Source organism: Ipomoea triloba, chromosome 12 (assembly GCF_003576645.1).
Source record: "Ipomoea triloba cultivar NCNSP0323 chromosome 12, ASM357664v1".
In the NCBI taxonomy this organism is placed as follows: domain Eukaryota; kingdom Viridiplantae; phylum Streptophyta; class Magnoliopsida; order Solanales; family Convolvulaceae; genus Ipomoea; species Ipomoea triloba.
Genome location: NC_044927.1, coordinates 8,863,802 through 8,883,795, shown reverse-complemented (window position 1 = coordinate 8,883,795; position 19,994 = coordinate 8,863,802). Strand labels below are relative to the sequence as shown.

The following is a 19,994-nucleotide window of genomic DNA, read 5'->3' as shown; positions in this document are numbered from 1 at the left end:
TTTGGCATTCGTCCTTACGTACATCTATTGAGAGAGTGTTTGGAATTTTGAAGAAACGATTTCGTGTGTTAAATACTGAACCTTTTTGGGATTACCAGACACAAGTGGATGTAGTTTTAGCTTGTGCTATAATTCATAACCATATTATGGGAGTTGATCCTAATGATGAATTTAATCAAGCAAATGTTGATGTTGATGGTACGGGAAGGGCAATATATGTACCGTTTTTGAAAATTGAGAGGCAACATTTACACCACCAATAATTCAAGGGTAACATTGATAATTGACATATTATGGAGGGGCAAAAATCACAATTTTCCCTTGATATAATTTTTTTTGTTGAAAAACAGAAAGCTTATATTAAATCATTACTTAGAACATCAACGATAAAGGGAGGCGGAGTGGCATACCACCCACCCCAGACTGACATCGAAATGACTTATCAAACAATAGCATGGATAGCATAGTTCGCAGACCGCCTGATAAAAAATAAACAAATGTTATTCAACATAGTCACAGTTATTTTAACATTGTCAACAATACCACCAAATGTAGCATTCAAAGATTCTCCATGAAGAGCATTAAACACAAGCTGGACATCCATCTCAACATCAACTCCCATCTCGCGCAACTAACTAATTAAGGGTTTCTCTCACACCTAGCGCCTCGCCTTCGCAAGCTTTGAACACCCCTTTAGCGGTCAAGAAGCTACTCTCCTCATCTCAAAGGACCCAACCAAGGCAACCTTCCCATTCCATATTTTATCATTTCTGCTGCACCCAATACTCCATCATACCATCACATAAAAACAAGTCACATCCTCGTCAGCATGGTAAAATAAATTGAACAATGTTATAAAAATAAATTATACAATGTTATAATGTTAAACAATGTTATAAAAATAAATTGTACAATGTTATAATGTTGAACTTAAAAAAAAGGTCCTATTTCATATTTAAAAAAATGACATTTTCATATGAGATGGTAAGATTTTCCTAATAGGCTAATACTCCGTATTTGATAAAAAAAAAAAAAAAAGTGGAACAAATAACATTTTCTTTAATAGTTTCTATTTATTTTCACTCTTTTTAGTCCACATCATTCTAAGCCATGAGGGGTTAGAGTCCAATTTATAAATTTTAAGGGGAGAAAAGTAAGTTTCACTTTCACAAATCAAACTAACAGGGCGTAGAGACTAGAGAGGTTTATCGCATTTTCTTCCTGTAGTTTTTTAGAAATACCTTTGTAACGCTTTAATGGCGGCGACCAGGCTTTCTAACGGTATATCTCAATCCTTGTCATTTTCGACAGAATCATATTGTTTGCGGGTTGCTAAGCTTATTGAGTTATCACTCTGCAGTGGAAATTCTGGAGCAGCTAAGGCAAGGAGTAGCTGAGTTTGAGCTCGTTTCTTCGCCATTTTCTTCCACTCCAACTTCAAATCTCAGGACTCTTCAACATAAAGCGCTACCCTTTGGGTTCCCCACTGAGGCACGCACCTCCACCCATAATTTCTTTGCCAGAATCGGACCCTCACTGTGAGCCTCTAACCCATTTTCTTGTTTATGTTAGAACTATAGGTGAAATCCAGCAAGTTTTAAAGAGTCACCACCCGCGTGCAGTGCAAAAGCACAAGATAATTATACATTTTTTCCACCGATTACTTGGCCATTAGGATAATGGAGGAGCATAACTAGACTTAAGATTTGCTATTTCCTCATTTTACCCTAGTTTTCCTTTACATTCCTCTTTGCTGAGGTCTTGAAATTGACATTGGGTAAACATTTCAGCAGTCTTTGTTGAAATGCGATTATAAGTGAATTGTAAAATGCAGAATATATGGCTGCTATATTCCTATTGCATATGGCATTGTTTTGGATAATGCGATACATATATGCATGAGTTGTTTTCTTGAAATATCTTGTACAAGCAGCAATTCATTACTGGGATTGTTTCTCACGGTTCTGTATTTGTAATTTGGTGACATTGTCAACCAGAGGTGGAGGCTCACAAGCTTTAAAGAAAGTTGAACGCTATTCAATACAGAGAGTCACAGGTGATGGACGTTGTTTGTTTCGTGCCCTGGTATGAATGACCTTTATCTGCCCAATCCAAATTATCATGTTATTGTAGAGATATTGAGTGCATTATATTTGGGATATCGAAACTTTGTAGCTTATATGTTAATAATAAAGGTGATTTTGCAATTTTTGGTCCCCCAATGTTTTCATTTTTGATGGTCTTACCCCCTTAGAACTAAATTCCCCAGTCAAGACTCCATATGTTTACAAAGTTTCCCACTATTCACCCCTCAGTCACTTGTGCTGTCTAAGTCTTAATGGTTGCCACACATGGAACCAGCATATGCCTTCTAATGCCCATTTTTAGCCCCTATTTTTTTTATTTGATGGCCTTCAACTGTTGAGTGACCTTCTGCGATAACTCTTCATCAATGTTAGCCACAATGGTGAACTCCAAGGGCAATGACAATGGTCCATCATCACTTCCCAACACCAGCAACAACATCTATTTTAATGATCTCTGAGTCTTGTGATCTTTAAACCTAGTGACTTTCATGTATAGTGAACATCAACGACAGCAATTTCTTCAATGACATCAACGCTTTTCCTCATCAATTATAGTGACAACGCTCCATCATAACCCCTCACCCCCTGCCAAGATTTAAAATGGAAAAGAAGGTTCTAGGATGATTGTGGTCGCTTGGTCAGTCTGTTTAGATGAACATAAACAAGCAAAAACATACAAACAATAAGAAAAATATAGAACCTCAATCTCTATGGAACTATGGAAGAGCAACCAGATAAGTAATGGAGAGACCAACATTACCTCTTCTCATGACTACCTGTTAGATCACGTTATCCACATCTTGCCATTTTGATTTCCATAAGTTGTAGTTGACAACTGTATCAGAGAGCCTAGGGAGACATGGTCACCTGTAATTGAAATGGTGGAGTTTGGATTTGAAACAAGTTCCTCCTTCACAAGATCACTGTCATTAACCACCCTTTGCTCACAATTCTCACCAGCAATAGAAGCTATTTAAGTTATAGTAATTTGTGGCTAGTCGAAGTACTGCCAGCAGAGTCAGCAATGGTTACCATCAATGTTGGAGAGCAACTTAGACATCTCCAACATTGACTTAAGTGGAAGAAGCCACAACCTTTTTTCTCCATACCTTGCTGGGTATTCACTATGGCAGCAAAGATGTCATTGACCACCTTTGTCCTTGGCAGGATATATCCCGTTCTCTCAAAATGCTTATCAAATTAACCATAAATGTTGTCTAGCGTTTCAAATGCGGACTTGGTGCAGATGATGAACCGCCCAAGATTGTCTCTTCGGAGCAAGCTTGAGTAGGAGAAAATAACAAGGAAAAAAAAAAAAGAAAGAATAAAAGAGGCCAACCTTCCTTCACCAGCATGTTTGATTCATTCAGAAATCCTTCATGAGACCTTGGAGGGAGCAGTCAGTAATTGCCGCAATACAGGGTAATGGTGGCCTACTTTTCATATTTGTCTGGGTTGTTGGGAAAACTAGTTGCGTTTGGTTTGTTTTTATCCATTCTCTTGGGTTTAGATTGGGTCGGGATGGGCTATCATCAGAGTTAGACAGAGTGAGCAATGGAGGGATGGATGGGGAAAGTTTGAAAACATATGGAATGTTGACTGGACAATTTAGTACTGAGGGGTTATGACCATAAAAAATGGAAATTTAGGGACCAAAAATTGCAAAAACTCATTAGTATACTGAGAACAGCTCTAGGACCCTTTTTTGTCATTGGAATTAATTTTATTTTTTGAAATTAGGTAAAAGGAATGGCTTTCAACAAGGGTAAAACACTAAGCCCACGTGAAGAAAGGGAGGGTGCAGGTATAACTATTGGATGGAGGATCTTAATGATCTTACTTTTTTGCCTTGCTGGTCCAAATATTTAGATATTTATTTATTTGCTGTTTTGAAGACATGGGGAATTAACCCATCTTGTTAAGAATGAAAGACCTAGGTGCTTAGTAAGTTAATATAGTGTTGTCTTTACCAATCCCTTAGGAGTTTTTTTGAAACTTTACAGTGCATCAAAATAGGTTGCATTTTTAGTCTATGTAGTATCATTGTACTAAATGCTTTCAAAGTTCTTGAAAACATTTTAAACAAACTTTGATGAAACTAACTTGGTTTTGAACAAAAAGATGAACTAAGGCTGGCTGTGAAAGAGGTTATTTGTGACAACAATAAAGAACGTGAGAAATATGAAGAGGCCTTGGTTGCAATTACTGTTGACGAGTCTTTGAAGCGGTGAGCTCACAAATCTATCATATGCATTGCAAAAGCTATTCTACTGACATATGATTTTTAGCATTTATTAGGTGATTTTCATTTTTGTTTTTATTTTATTTATTTTTTTTGTTTTAAATGCGAGTCCATTCACCATGTCTTCAATTATTTCTTTAGTTACTGCCAACGGATTGGGCGATCTGATTTCTGGGGCGGAGAGTCGGAGTTACTGGTAAGTGCACTATGGCATGCTTGTAGAGTTGTAGTCCAACTTATCCTCTTGTACTTAAAATTATCACGTGTTGTTTTTCAGTTTTATGTCAAGGTCATATGTAGCTTGGTTGCTGTAAAGATAAATGTGAATCTTGGTCATGGGTTTTCAGTTTTCACATTATCTATAGGCCTTCAAGTTCACATATCCAAAAAATAACAAAAGAAAATGCGTATTAAGTTATTTTTTCAACTTTTTTTTTTAAATTTTTTTTAATTTTTTATTTAATCATATTTTGAGCAGATACTACGGATAGCTTATATTGTAGTCATAAAAAAAGGTTATTTTTTCATGAACATCCCTTTGGTCTTATCAATGAGGTTTACAGTTTACTACCTAGCAAGTGCACACACACATGTATGTATTTACCATTTTATGCAATACAAAATTGAAGAAAAAAGATGGATCATCATGGATTTACCTTTTGGATTTTCTTTCCCTATGAAAGATCTTGACTTTCTTTGGATGACGAGGGAAACCCCACAACAAGGAAGTAAACCAGCCTAGGTTATCCATAGCTGGCCGGCTTTATATGAGAACTACTAGAGAAGGGGGGAAAATGGCTGCATCACTTCTGTATTTTATTCTTTATGTTTACTTATAATCTGTCTACTGAGCGAAATGGTTTCTTTTCTACTCCAGGTATTATCGAGGTTATTATGCCAGCCTGTTGTTGTATACATACCAGAACATGAGGTTTCCTCTTGGCTATATCTTTCTCATGCACTATGAGAGTTTCAGTGTTGTATTTTTGTTTTCATTGTTTGTTTTCAAATGCTATACGACATTTAGAAACAGTCACAGCACCTACTTGCAATATTTTGTTGACCATGAGAAATAACCAATTCGTTACACTATTCCTCAACCTCTCCGTTTGCACCTCTTTAACTTGTGTGCTTCATTCTGAACATCCAACGTTTTTGATCAAAATGCAGCATAGTGGAAGGGGCTCTGCTTTTATTCCGATTGCAGAATATGGAAGTGAATTTTGTAAGGGTACAAGGAGCAGCAAGCCGCCACAAGCCGTGAAGCTTCTTTACAGTGGTAGGAACCATTATGACCTACTTGTGTAGAACTAACTCATCAGGTTAGAACAGAGTTTCAAGCAACACTCTAGTTTTGTACTTAAAATGTGTTGTTGAAAGCCTGAAACTGGCTCTATAACATTCTGTATTCATTTGTGTAATATAATGAACCTCCTCAATTCGCTGGGAAATTTTTTTCTTGATATAATTTTTCTTTTAAAATGAAAAAGAACTGAATAATCTTTGTATATATTACTAAATAATGTGTTTATGTTATTAAGTTATATAACGGGATAAAAAATCTGTTTTGTGTAATAGGTTGCTATAGTTGTTTGAACTTTATATTTGTACCTTTTTAGTCCATTTCTCACTTTATTGCTTTTGTTTTTATTACTTATAACAAAAGTAAAAATGTAATAGATGGTAATGGTTGCTTTTGCTTTGTTGAATATTAGAAACCTTATTGAATATTAGGAAACTCTTTGTAGGGTAGACTTAGTTTCCTATTTCTATTAGGATTTAGGATTAATTTAGTATATTGTTTAGTATATATAGAGGTACATAGACGTATAGAGTAGATATGGAGATACATTCGATTGTAATATCTCATTATAATATACTCTCTCCGTCCCATTTTATGTGTCTAGTTCGGTTAACGAGGATTGACTGAAATTATTTTTAACTCAATTTTTCATAATATTAAGTTTAGTATTAGTATACAAAATTTATATATTTAGAAATTATACTAAAAGTACTATTAAACACAAAAAAAAATCAAATTCAAAAAGAGTTAATTCTAGAAATGGTCTTTTGACTATTGACTTTTAACAATTTTTATCCTCGACTTTTAATTTTACCAAAGTTTGTCCCTTAACTATTGATTTTGTACCCATTTTGGTCCTTATGTTAAATCTATGTTAACTACGTGTTAAAATTAAGGGCAAAAATGTAAAATCAAATATTTTAACATTTTTCTTCACTTTGTGTCTTTTTCTACCATTTTTGCTATCAAATAATAATAATAATAAAACACCTAATACAACAATAAAATATACAATAACACTCGACATTCGATTAGAGATTTACAATAATAATAATAATAATAATTACGGGGTATATATTACATTGCAGTAAATCAAAAAAAATAAAAAAAATACAAAAAAAAATGATTTCTTGAAACAATTTAACCTAAAATGTAAAAAAATAAATATATTGTCTCACATTGTTCCCTATATAATCTTGCGATGGAGGAGGGGAAACAAAGAGTAGAAGAAAGGTTAAAATATTTAGTTTTACATTTTTGCCCTCAATTTTAACACTTATTTAACATAGATTTAACAGAAGGACCAAAATTGGTACAAAATCAATAGTTAAGGGACCAACTTTGGTAAAATTAAAAGTCGATGACAAAAATTGGTAAAAAATCAATAGTCGAAGGACTATTTTTGAAATTAACTCATTTAAAATGAGTAAATAATACCAAAAAAAAATAAACAAATAAGAAAGAGTTGGTTTGACCAATGAATAGTAAGTGGGACAGATAAAATGAGACATTCTCTGGTTTCTCACATACTTTGCTTCTGCCTAATTGGCGGGGGTTGTTATTCTTCACCTGTCAGGCCTTTCAATCCCTTAATTTCAACATGGTTTCAGAGCTTACTTTCCTAGGCTATTTTTCTTTCAATTTTTCTGGCAACATCTATTTTTCGGTGTAAACAGGAACCCATAATTATTTTATCTTGTTCCAACATGCCTGGTGGTTGTTCTTAGGGATGTCAATCGGGCCAGCCCTGTCGGGTTGTCGGGCTTATCGGATTGGGTTGTCGGTTAATTATTATTTTATTCTCGGATTCGGGTTAGCCCTAACCCTAAACTTCGGGTTGTCAAACTTATCAGGCGGGTTAGACTATTTGAACTAAAATAAAAAATGAATACTTACATTCGATAAAACGGGTCAAGTCGTCAACCGGATCCGGATTTGATATAACGGGTCAACCAGATAAGCATTGGCACTTTAAAATTTAAATCAAGAGATAAATGAATACTTGCATTTGAATATTCGATAGAACATTAGAAATTAGAATGGGTCAACCGGATGAGCATTGAGCACAATAAAATTTAACAAATGCAATTGCAACGGTCCGCTTTCGGTTCGGTTTAAAACCCCCAAATTTTAACATTTCCTTAGCGACAAGGCGGTCAAGGGGCGCCGCGACTTAAAGGAGAGTCGTAATAGTTATGCATAAAACATCACATAACCCAAATCCAAAATCTAATATCTAAATATTAAATACCAACATAACAAATTAACAATTCAAACAAATTAAAACAAAAAATAAAAACTATAATTTTAATTCTAAAACTGGAAACTGGAATGAATTTCCAAAACTAGAACTGGACATTCCAGTAATTCACTAGAATGAATTTCCAGTAAAATATTTATATATATAATTTATATAATATAAATATAAATAAATAAATATATATATATATATATATATTATTTATAATATTTATTTATTTATTAATTATATATAATATATAGTTATATTTATATATTTATTTAAAATTTATTAATTTATATATTTATTAAAATTTTATTTAAAAATGTACCTAATGATAAAAAAATGAGTTTATTACCAAAATGGTCCATCGACTATTGCGAAATTATCAATTTTGTCCTCGACAATTTTTCGTGCCCAATTAAGTCCTTCGACTTTGAAAATTTTAACCAATTTGGTTCTCCATTTATTTTGCCGTTAAAATCGGGGACCAAATTGATAATTTTGCTATAGTCAATGGACCAAATTGGTAATTTTGCTATAGTCTAGGGACCATTTCAGTGAAAAATTAATTACCAATTTGGTCCCTTGACTATAGTAAAATTATCAATTTAGTCCCTTAACTATAGCAAAATTACCAATTTGGTCCTGATTTTAACGGTAAAACAAACGGATGACCAAATTGGTTAAAATTTTCAAAGTCGAGGGACTTAATTGGGCAGAAAAAATTATCGAGGACTAAATTGATAATTTCTCAATAGTCGAGGGACCATTTCGGCAATAAACTCAAAAAAAATACTAAAGATGAACTCACCTATAAATTTCATGTATGTTATGTTTCACATCACTTCTATAATAAATAATAGTTTTCAATTGTTCGGGCTATCTGGCTAGCCCACTTAATTTCGGGCTAGCCCTATCGGCCATCGGACTTATCGGTTTCGGGCTCATCGGGCTAACCCGTTCGGGCTATAGCCTTGTCGGTTTCGAGTTTTTTTTTCGGGCTAGCCCATCGGGTTCGGGCCCGATTGACATCCCTAATTGTTCTCCAAATCTTTCACCACAGGACTCCTTGGAACCTCATCATAAGTCTTCGCCGTAAAACCCATGGCCGCCCGCCACCTTCTTCCAGTGCACATTGTTATGCCATACAGTGCATATTGTTCCTTCTTCCAGTGCACATTGTTATTCCATATAGTGCACATTTTTCCTTCTTGTTCTTTCATCTAGTGCAGATTTTTATGCCATACAGTGCACATTGTTGTGTCTTCCAGTGCCTTTTTTTTTTTAATTGTAGATGACGAACTTTTTTTTAAAGATCAATTAATCTTGATCACTATTACGAATTTGAGTTGAATATTGTTTGTCTGTTTATTATTTATGGTCATTTATGATTTGTGTTGATGATCTTATATTAAATTTAATTTTTTTCAATAATTGTTTCACATCTTTGTGCCATCAGTGCGCATTTTTTGCCTTCTTTATTCGTTCTTCCAGTGTACATTATTGAAGTTTGTAGGTGACGAATTTTTTTATTGATCTACGGCTGAGATTCTATCTCACTTCTCACTTTGGACTTCTATCTCACCCGGACCTAGTCCTATATATATATATATATATATATATATATATATATATATATATATATATGGTAGGATTCCAGTGAGACTACATGCTTAGGTAAGATCTTGAGATCACATCTTGTGCATCCATGTAATACTTTTTAATGGTCTAGATTGATAAACACACACACACATCGTTCGCACACATTTAATCACCGTCCGCACACACTTAAACTTGGAATCTTAATCAATCTAGACCATTAAAAATTTTTGAGATCAAATCTTGTACATCAATCACCATTCGCACACATTTAATCACCGATTGCACACATTTAATCACCGTCCGCACACACTTAATCACCATTCACACACATTTTATTACCGTTCGCACACACTTCAACTTAACATCTTAAATAAATCTAGACCATTAAATTATTACATGGATGCACAAGATCTGATCTCACGATCTTACCTAAACAAGTGATCTCATATATATGATCCTAACTCTCTCTCTCTCTCTCTATATATATATATATGGTTAACTTCATATGAGACAACATCTTCTCGTGAGACAATGTAAATGCACGCAGTCTACTTTACGAATGAGCACACACTAACTGTGTGTACTCATGTAAGTCATGTTGGGCTAAGTGCACACACTCTTGACTGTGTGCATTCATGTTGTGACTCGTAGTTTCACCGGAAGATGTTGTCTCATTATATATATATATATATATATATATATATATATATATATATATATATATATATATATATATATATATATATATATATATATATATATATATATATATATATATTGGGAGTGGTGACCAAGGCCCCCCTACACTCAAGAGTAGCCGCGCCCATGCAGTAATCATTGAAAAAGGGTCAAATAGACCCATATACTAACCACGATTGTTCATCCGGCACCCTGAACTAAAATATGGTTCATCTAAGCCATTATACCTTCAATTATTTTTCACCTAGCATTTTTAGCCTGTTTTCCTGGTGAATGCTAAGTTCGATGCAAGTAAACTTCTACGTGAAAATTTGTTTGATTTATTTTGCCTTATTTAAAATCTTATTATACCTTACGTGGATATCAACCTCCTAATAACCACAACTGATGTTTGTCCGAAACTAAGGTCTAACAATGAACGTCTGCCCCAATCACGATTGATTATTGCCGTCCATTAACTAGTCTGTTATTGAAGAGAATAAGGTATGCAAAAAACATGGTGTATTTTTCGTAAGGCGAATTAAAATTGCTATTCTTATCGATAATTTTTTCAATAAAGATGTGAATATAAGCTTGGAAATAACACTTGTGAGTTTGGATTATTAGGGAAGAGATGACAAAAAATGTGTACTCTGTAATCAAAACTTCAAGTCAAGAGTGTACTGTGTGTTTGATAAAATGTGCAAGTGAGGATTTTTTTTGTGAATTGTGCAAGTTGTGGTCTATAGTAAAGTGCTTGATAAAGTGTAAAGAATGTGGTTTTGTTGTATGTTATGGTCCACACTAGTTGTTGTCCTAACAATCCATTACATACTGTATGTTGTATGGTATTATGTTTGTCCAATATTATTTAATTATTCACTTACTTTTTTTTAACATGTCAGACTTTGTGGAATTAAGAATTCATAATGGTGGAAATTTTATCCAAAATCCAAAGCTTCATTATATAAATGATGAAGTAGAAACAATAGAACTAGATCCAAATTTTATTTGTCAGACTTGTAGCATTTGTAAGAAAATGGTCATACAAAAAATATTGCCCTACTGTCACTTCTAACCAATCTAATGCAACTCTTTCTATTGTGGATCCATGAATTGCTATGTAGGGAACATTTTAATGTTGTCACTTATAATGCTATATATATTTTGGCAATCTTGTAGTGCATTTTGTAATGAGGTTCGGGGAACATACATTTTGACAATCCTTTTGTAATTAGATTTACCAATCTTATTGGCTTATTAAATAGAATGAACAATCTATTTATTTGTTGGCTTAATTTGTAGTTATGTGTGCTTTGTACCATAATCATATGTTATGTGTTGTTGCATAACTTGAAAATTTTGCATACTTAGTGCTACAATGACTACAAATGACGAACAAATTATATGTTCATGACAGTTTATTTAAATGTTCATATGTGACGATAAAAATAGTCATAAAAATTTGGTCATTTTCTTCGTTAAACTCAATTGGCAATGGTCCAATAATAAGAATGGTGTATAATCATTTTGTAATGAAATAGGATAGAAATCATCCAAAATATTCATATAAATAACATGTCAGCATTTTGTTTTTATTTTAATTTTTCATGTCATCAAAGTAGATGGGCTACTTGATAGAAACATGCTAAAAATACTAGGTGAAAAATAATTGAGGGTATAAAGGCTTAGAAGGACCATATTTTAGTTCACGGTGCCAGATGAACAATCGTGGTTAGTACATGGGCCTATATGACCCTTTTGCCCAGTAATCATTGATAACTTATGTTACTTCATAAAATAAATGTGATTCTTTCAAATTTAAAATTTGAGTAAATACCAGTGGAGGTCCCCCGACTTTGATGGCACCGCCACTTTTAGTCCTCAACTTTTAAATCAACCACTTTTAGTCCTCTTACTTTTTGTTTCTAGCCACCTATGGTCCTTCCTTTATAATTGGACATCTAATGTCATTTTCTCAAGGGCAATTCAGTCATTTCATAATTAATGTATTACGTATTATGTTTCCTCATCAGAATAATTGAAGAAACCCTATTCTCCACTCCCCTTTGTTAACACTAAATTTTGGACCAAATGACTGAACTGCCCTTAAAAAATGACATTAGATGTCCAATTGTAAATGAATAACCATAGGTGGCTAGAAACAAAAAGTAAGAGGACTAAAAGTGGTTGATTTAAAAGTTGAGGACTAAAAGTAACAATGCCATCAAAGTCGGAGGATTAAAAGTGATTAATTTAAAAGTTGAAGACTAAAGTGACGGTGTCATCAAAGTCGTAGGACCTCCAATGGTATTTACTCTTAAAATTTTATCTCATAACAATTTGTATTTTAACTAAAAATATAAATTATTAATAGTGCCTCAAACATTTTCCAACAAGGGTCAAAAACTTAAAACCTTTGAAAACAATAGTCCATTGTCCACAGTTTTTTTTTTGGTGTAGAACGAAACCAACGTTTTCTGGGGAAAGTGGGAAACGTCATTATCTTCCGTAGTTCCGTCTATTTTTTATTTGTTTATTTCCAGATTCTTTCACAGTCAATTTTCCATTTTCCCCTTTGCCCCACCTCACTCTGAAAGTGAAAGCCATACGTCCAACCCCACTTTCAACTTTGCAAATTAATAAAATAGTAATAATACTATGGAAAAGACAGGAATGAGTATGTTTTTCAAGCTTTTAGGCTGGAGGCTGAGAGTCTGAGACCCACAATTTTCCCCCCCTTCTAACGTTCTTAGATACCCACAACTCACTTGTATAGTTGTATACGGTGGGTGGTACATCAGCTTTGCCTGAATCTTGCTTTATCATTCACTGAAGATGATGGCAAAGCTGTGAGCTTTTTCCTCTGATTGAATCCAAATCATCATAAGGTCTTTGCTTTTGAAAATCTTGGGTTTTTCTTGTTTCCAAATTCCTGAGAATGGGTTCATCAGATCGGCTGTTTAACAGGCAGAGAAGTGTTCATCAGATCCTTGGAGGAGGTCTTGGTGAGTCTGCTCAGCTTCAATGCTTTTGATTTTGGGTTTTGGATCAAAAATTTGGCTAAAACTTTTAACAATGTACTCATTCAATCAACAACTTTGCTTCAATCTTGTTTTCTTTGAGGAATCTGATCTTTTTTATTTGTTAGGCAAATATAATTGAATTCTTATTACTTTCATTGTTTGCAGGAAAAAAAAAAAAAAAAAAAAAAAACCCTTCTTGTTTGAATTTGCCTGCATATTTCAGCAAAAAGTAGCTGTTAGTTTTGTTTGTTTGATTTGAATGGAGAAAAATGATTGATGTTTATGATTTTTCTTGAAAAACAGTTGCAGATGTGATACTGTGGAGGATTAAAAATGTGACAGTTGGGATCCTAGTAATTACATTGTTTGCTTGGATTGTGTTTGAGAGATCAGGCTATACTCTTTTATCCTTAACCTCAAGTGTTTTGTTGCTCCTGCTTGGCATTCTTTTTCTATGGGCAAAATCAGCTGCTCTTCTAAACAGGTGACATTGCAATATTCTTGATGTTTGTGGTTTCTTTTTTTGCAATTAATGTTAGAAAACTACACAGTGGGTTTAATTTACACTCTCAATAGATTTAAGGCATAATTTTAACTTTGGATTCCACCAGAAGTTCATTAGTTCAGGACTGATGCGATGAAACAGCTATTTGTAATTGGTGGAATACAATTTTCCCAAGATTGATGATATTCATTTTAGTTTTGGTTTAATTGCTTTTCCTCTTGTTTTGTAACTGAAATACGAAATGTTGTCAACACTATGCGACTTGAATATAATGTGGCTATTCTGATTATGTTCTTAATGTGTTGCAATAGACCTGCACCACCTTTACCGCATTTGTATCTCTCAGAGGAAAGAGTAAACGAAGCAGCATTATTCATCCGTGACCACATTAACACGTTGCTCTCTGCATTTGAGGATATTGCATTGGGTCGGGACACCGAGTTATTTGTTAAAGTAGGCGCAGGTCTGTTGCTGATTTCCATCATTGGTGGCCTCACAGATTTTCTGACTTTGGGTTACACTGGTAAGCTTCAAAAAGTCGTATTGCTGATTGAATTCTTAGTTCCCAGTTCTGTATCTACAGGCATACTATATTCTGCCCCCGGGCATAGCTCAGTGGTCGAAAGGTTGAGTGTGGGTGTAATGACCCACCGAATACCCGGGTTTCAGTCCTCAATATAGGAGGATCTCAGCACTCAGACCTTGCGTCATTGAAGCACATCCTGCGATTTACCTCCTCTCACAATCCCCAGGGCAGGGGTGAGGGGCCCTCAGGTTAAGGGTTTAAACCTATGCATACTATATTCTTTGCTTCTTTGGTGGCAGGCCTGTTCATTGTTCTCACAGTACCTGTACTTTATGAGAAGTATGAAGAGCATATAGACAGATATGCGGTGATGACATACAGGAAATTGCTGGATTTGTATTTAAAATTTGATGAAGAATGTATTAGCAAGACTCGAAACTGGATTGCAGAGAAGAAGAAATTAGACTGATCTCTTCAGCTGTCTACTTGACATCTTTTTTTCCTTTTTCTTTTCAATTTTGAGGAGAGGTGTTGGTGGTTTTTTTCCCATACTCTTTCATTTTGTTTCTTTGATATATCCTTATTAGTGAGTAGAGGCATGATCATCTGTCAATTTGTACAAGTTTGTAGATGTATAATGGATGTGTTTCAAATGCACTGCACTGGCACCTGGATTTTCAAGCAAAATGGTAGTCAGTAATCATTCTTCAAATTGCCTGTCTTTTTATATATTAATACCTACCAATAATATCACAAAAAGATCATGGTGGTCAGACTTGATATCATGACTGAAAGCGACACTGTGAGAGTGTAAATCCCACTAGAAACATAAATGAAATAGAAAAGCTAAGGATGATAGAAGATGTGAATTGAATCACTTGTGCATGCATGAAGACTAAGGTCTAATCCATGGACTGTTTGCACGATTCACGATTTACCTCTGCAGTACCTCTAAGGGCAAGATCTTGTGGGCATTAGTCTCGCGAAGCTAAGGTCACCTAAGTATTAAAATTTTTTAAAAATTTAGAGGAAAAAAAAAAACCCTTCTCTCAAAAGACTTCACTTATTGATGCCATCAGTTTCCATTACAAAACACATTCAACAAGAAAGGACAACTGTAAGCAAAAAAGGTTACAAACAAACAGTAAACAGTAAACAGTAAACAGAAAGGCTAATTTTGGCTATCATGCTTCTCTTGTCAAGTCCTGGTGTCATGACTCTGTATCACCAGAATAGGATCTGCCTCTTTGGAGCTGGTGCATATGGGGTGGCATAGGGGGAGGAGGAGGGAGAGGCATAGGTTGTGGTGCCAGAACAGACTTCCCATCCCTCGGATCCATCGAATATCCCTGTCCGGTTTCTAATCCTTTGTTAGCTGACGAAGAAGAGGCAGGAGGCATATTTGGGGGCAATCCTGCAGAATTTCCTTGAAAGAATGTGTTTCTTCCTTGAGGATCAGGTGCATTCATGAAACCTTCCATAAATCCATGAACTGCAGAAGAATCAAAAGGCCCAACAGCCTGCCCCATATTCCATGGCCGAGGGTAAGCTTCTGCATAATTTGCAGCCCCTGCAGGACCAGGTGGAAAACCCAGTAATGATCCTTGCTCTGATCCAGCTTCTGCTGCTGAGTCTGGCCTTCGCATATCATACGGAGCACCATAATATGGTTGGGCTCCATCAGGTACAAAATGAGGGTAACCAAATTGAGGGGGGGCCAAAACTGGATTTGGATTAACAGGCATAAAACCATGAGGTTGAGGAACATTAATAGGGTATTCAGGAAAAGGAGATGCTCCAACAACTCCTTGTTGTTTGTCTTGAAATTGGCCCGGTTCTTGCCTCATCCCACCCTGTGTCTCGAAAGTCTCCTGAGGAAACTGATTCTGGGGTCCAGACCTCTCAAAACCTGGGGGAGGATTACTATCACCCTGATTCTCTGTTTGATGACTTTGAATTTGCCCAGCAGAAGGTGGTGTGAGCTTTGATGGCATATGGCTAGCTTTGTCTTCGCGATCATGAACCTGGGAACCTGGAGTAGGAGAAAAGGCAGACCTAGGGGGTGCTTGAACAGTCGAATCTGAGGCTGCAGGTTTTCTAGCATTGGCAGTGTCCGACACATTTCCATCTTTTTCTGCATTTGGATGGAGGAGGTCAGCATGGTTTCCATGAATATGAGCCTCAAACTCATTCTTCTTTATGAACGACTTAAGACAGTGAGGAGCTGCACAGATGAAAATCCCTTCCATCAATTTTATTGTCTGTATCTTCTGAATGCGTTCATCACAGCTGTGAAAAAAACATTGCAATAAAGGTAGCTTAGTTTCCATATTTATTCTCTCAGTAGTGCAAAATAAAGCAGTGGATAACAGTCTCAAGGGGATGATTACATCTTTCTAGTAATTCTCCATTAAAATGTAGCATTGTTCAGTTTCACAGGCCTTGTATTCCACACTCTCTCACAATAATGAAAACAGGTCAAGAGGGAATAAATAACCATCAAATAATAAAATATGGAAATGGAGCTTACAGGTAGCAGAGAGAATCACTCCGTGCACAATCCAAACAGAATGCATGCTCACATGGGCTCTGCAAAAGACTATCTTAGTTAGAAATTCATAGCTTTAATGCAATTGAGGCAAGGAGAGAATTGACACTTCCCTCCATGAGCAATGGAGAAAGGAGAGTCTTGATCAAAACACAGAAATGAGCAGAAAGAAAAACAAGTATGCTTTTATTTAACGCACCAGACGCCCATAGATAGCAATAGGGAAATCACAACGAACACAAAAATGCACTCGCTCCCCAAGCTGACGACGGGATTTGCGGCCAACAGCTTTTGAAATGGATGCACTACTTGCCAAACCAAGGCTCTTAGCTACAGGAAGATCAGCTAAGACAAGGTGATCAGGGCATGCAACAGTAATGCTATCTACGGGTAAGGGCTTTGCAGCACCCCCACTTTCACTGGATGGCTTTCTGAGCTTAATCTGAAGCATCTCTTCCAATATTTCTTTCCTCCCTAAACAACCAGTCTGAGTTCTTCAACTTAAATAATGTTTTCCAAAAAATTCTGCAGAGGTTCAGTAAGGAATTTCAGCTACTTCCTCAGATAAACAAACCAAGCCAATATCATTCTTTCTACCCTATCTGAATTCAAAGAAATATATCAAAAGGAAATATAGTATGCTAGCAGATAACCAACACCCAAAATTTTCCACTGTGATTTTAAGTATATGTTTCTAAAAATAGAAAGAAAGAAAAAAGGGAACCCTAACCTATTGGGAAATCATTAAATTAACCGTAAAGCATTATCTTTCTTCAAATGTTCGCACATGAACAGCTAAACAATCTTCCAAAACATACATATAAAAAAATTGTACTAGATCTTCAAAAGATTCTGAAACCTACCACTAAAGGGCGTTCATTCTAATGAATGAGAAAAACTAAATAAGTTCCTGTTTTTATTCTTTTAACTGACGCCACTCTTTAATTCAGGTGCAAATTAATCTTTCAAACTTTTTTTTCTAAAAAGTTTAAAAAATTAAAACTTGACATTTACGTGTTATTTCTTCGAATCGCAAAAAAAAAAAAGAGGCAGCCCAGACGAATTAAGATAGTCGATTACGAATAAAACCCTAATTTAGTTTCATCGCAGAATCAAAACAATATTGAATCTTACCAGAATCCAGAATCCTTTCACCTTCGCACTTTTCAGTTAAACCCTTGTTGGAGAAAATATAAAAAATAATACTCAGGGAATGGGTACTTTTATATGGTCCAGTTTGGACCCAAGGTTTGCAAATGGATATTATTTCTGCATAATTGTTTTTCCATTAGGAATAGCCAAGCTTTAACAAATTAGGGTTGGGCCTCGTATGAGAACCTAAGCCTGAGCCTGAGCCCATTAGTAGGATTTTTTTAAGGCTCAAACCTGAGTCTACAATAAGCATGCCCTGTCTTGGCCTAAAGCCTTTTTAAAAGCTTATTTAATAGTATGTAGGCCATTAAAAAGGCTTCAACGACTACATGTTGTAGGCTTTAAGCCTTTTAAAAGGCTACATATTTGAAAAATAAAAATAAAAATAAAAATAAAAATAAAAAACTAAACCTAAACCTAATACTATAACAAGTCATCAATAAAACATATTCTATAACATGTCAAAATGATAACTAGTCCAATACTTCACATGAAAACCAACCAATAACCACAAATCCGTAAAATCCAAAATATAAAAATCTAATAACACTAAGTTCAATACAATGTCTAGAATCAAAACCAAAAGGCAACAACATCATTTCTAAACATAATCCCACAAAATCCTCCAAACATATATGCAGAATTGCCAGAAAAAAATACATGAACAAGTCAAAAGCATCCCACCAGCAACAACATCACCCATTCACCCCCAGTAAAGCCTCTAAGTTGGTGCAACTCTGTATCGCAGCATAGCATGCCTGACAGACATCCTATATGGACAACATTCTGCTTTTGAATCTTATCTCTTCTAAAACCATTTATATTATTGGCATTGTTAAATTAAGTCAAGAAGGCACAAAAAATTTGCCATCAAATAGTTTTTCATTCATATGTTTCTACTTTCTACAGCCACCAAGAAATAAAAGATATCAAGAGTCTACAAATATGCAATTTTGCAGTACATCAAATCATCAACATCAGACACAAATAGAGAAACTATCTACTAATCTAGGGAAAAAAATTCTACTAATCTTGGAAGGACTAAAAAACACAAATCCAGGCTGAAAATACACTTAGAATATACACAAATTCGTAGGCCGCAACCCGCAACCCACAGCCGGAGTAGGAGGTCGCAGTTCACCGCCATAGATTCAGACCGCAGGCCGCAACCGCAGCGGGAGGCTGCAGCCCACCGCCGCAGCCGCGAGTCGCAACCAGCAGTGACATTCGAAGGTCGAAATTTTGGCAGGAATGGCAGCAGAATATTTAAATAGACATAAGGATAAAGAAAGTAGAAGAGAAGACCAACCTCAGCTAGCCGTCCGACCGTCGTCACTCCACCGCTGTTATGCAGTCCGCCATCTCCACAAGACTACAGCAACGTCGCAATAAAACGTCAATTGTGAAAATTAGGAGAATAGGGTTAGTGAATTGGGGCTAAAATATAAATAAATAAATAAAATATATGGAGTATATATTACAAACTTTTGATATTTGTACTTCCTAATATTTATGAAAACAACTTTTTCGTTAGATCTACTAGATTAATAGTTTGGATTTGTCCACATGTTTCACTTGAAGCATGATCTTATTGGAGTCGATCAGTCGAACCTTCGATATGTATATATAGCTATTTTTTATCCTAAATTTATGTGTCTGTCTATTTTTAGTCTTGTTTTCAAAATATTCCCGTTTTCAAAACAAATTATCATATGAGAGCTAAAGAATTACATAATTAATACAGATAAAATTTTTATGATTTTATGATTTCATGAAGTTTTTGCTGCATAAATCTGACTTTAATCTACATATAGATTGCCACGAAGCAATAAAGTCAACATTATGTAGAACAAGAATACTTACTCCACTGAAATCGATGCCATTATCGAACCCATTTAAGCTTCAAATTGATTCTTTGATGCTGAAGTCACCAACTACATCTAATTGGTCAGCATCTACTGTGACTTCATCAATCTTGTGAAGTATTGAAGCAAACGTAGGAGACGAGAAAGTGACAGGAATTGGTTGAGCCTCACCATACAAGATCTTTGATTCATAAGACATTTAATTTGTCTGTATTGCT

At 35.2% G+C, this 19,994-nt stretch overlaps 3 protein-coding genes across 4 annotated transcripts; 2 read left to right on the top strand and 1 right to left on the bottom strand.

The window, feature by feature from the left end:
* Positions 1 to 1,159: 1,159 nt before the first annotated feature.
* On the top strand, positions 1,160 to 5,780 carry LOC115998156 (OVARIAN TUMOR DOMAIN-containing deubiquitinating enzyme 3). The gene is made up of 8 exons (XM_031237645.1): positions 1,160 to 1,281; positions 1,361 to 1,538; positions 1,998 to 2,085; positions 3,828 to 3,891; positions 4,209 to 4,314; positions 4,471 to 4,525; positions 5,207 to 5,260; positions 5,500 to 5,780. The coding sequence occupies exons 1-8, from the start codon at positions 1,257 to 1,259 to the stop codon at positions 5,635 to 5,637; spliced, it is 708 nt and encodes a 235-aa protein (XP_031093505.1). The 5' UTR covers positions 1,160 to 1,256; the 3' UTR covers positions 5,638 to 5,780.
* Positions 5,781 to 12,879: 7,099 nt separating this feature from the next.
* LOC115998614 (reticulon-like protein B12) lies at positions 12,880 to 14,923 on the top strand. The gene is made up of 4 exons (XM_031238220.1): positions 12,880 to 13,162; positions 13,484 to 13,664; positions 13,997 to 14,208; positions 14,511 to 14,923. The coding sequence occupies exons 1-4, from the start codon at positions 13,096 to 13,098 to the stop codon at positions 14,678 to 14,680; spliced, it is 630 nt and encodes a 209-aa protein (XP_031094080.1). The 5' UTR covers positions 12,880 to 13,095; the 3' UTR covers positions 14,681 to 14,923.
* A 332-nt stretch (positions 14,924 to 15,255) lies between these two features.
* On the bottom strand, positions 15,256 to 19,340 carry LOC115999986 (E3 ubiquitin-protein ligase HAKAI homolog). Of its 2 annotated transcripts, XM_031239972.1 has the most exons (5): positions 19,221 to 19,320; positions 17,894 to 17,936; positions 16,959 to 17,284; positions 16,742 to 16,800; positions 15,256 to 16,500 (listed from the first exon to the last, which is right to left on the bottom strand). In XM_031239972.1, exons 3-5 carry the CDS (start codon positions 17,208 to 17,210, stop codon positions 15,423 to 15,425), a joined length of 1,389 nt encoding a protein of 462 aa, XP_031095832.1. In that variant the 5' UTR covers positions 17,211 to 17,284; positions 17,894 to 17,936; positions 19,221 to 19,320; the 3' UTR covers positions 15,256 to 15,422. The 2 variants fall into 2 exon arrangements, with proteins under 2 accessions (XP_031095832.1, XP_031095831.1); XM_031239971.1 differs by lacking the exon at positions 17,894 to 17,936 and having other exon boundaries at positions 19,221 to 19,340.
* Between the last annotated feature and the right edge of the window lie 654 nt (positions 19,341 to 19,994).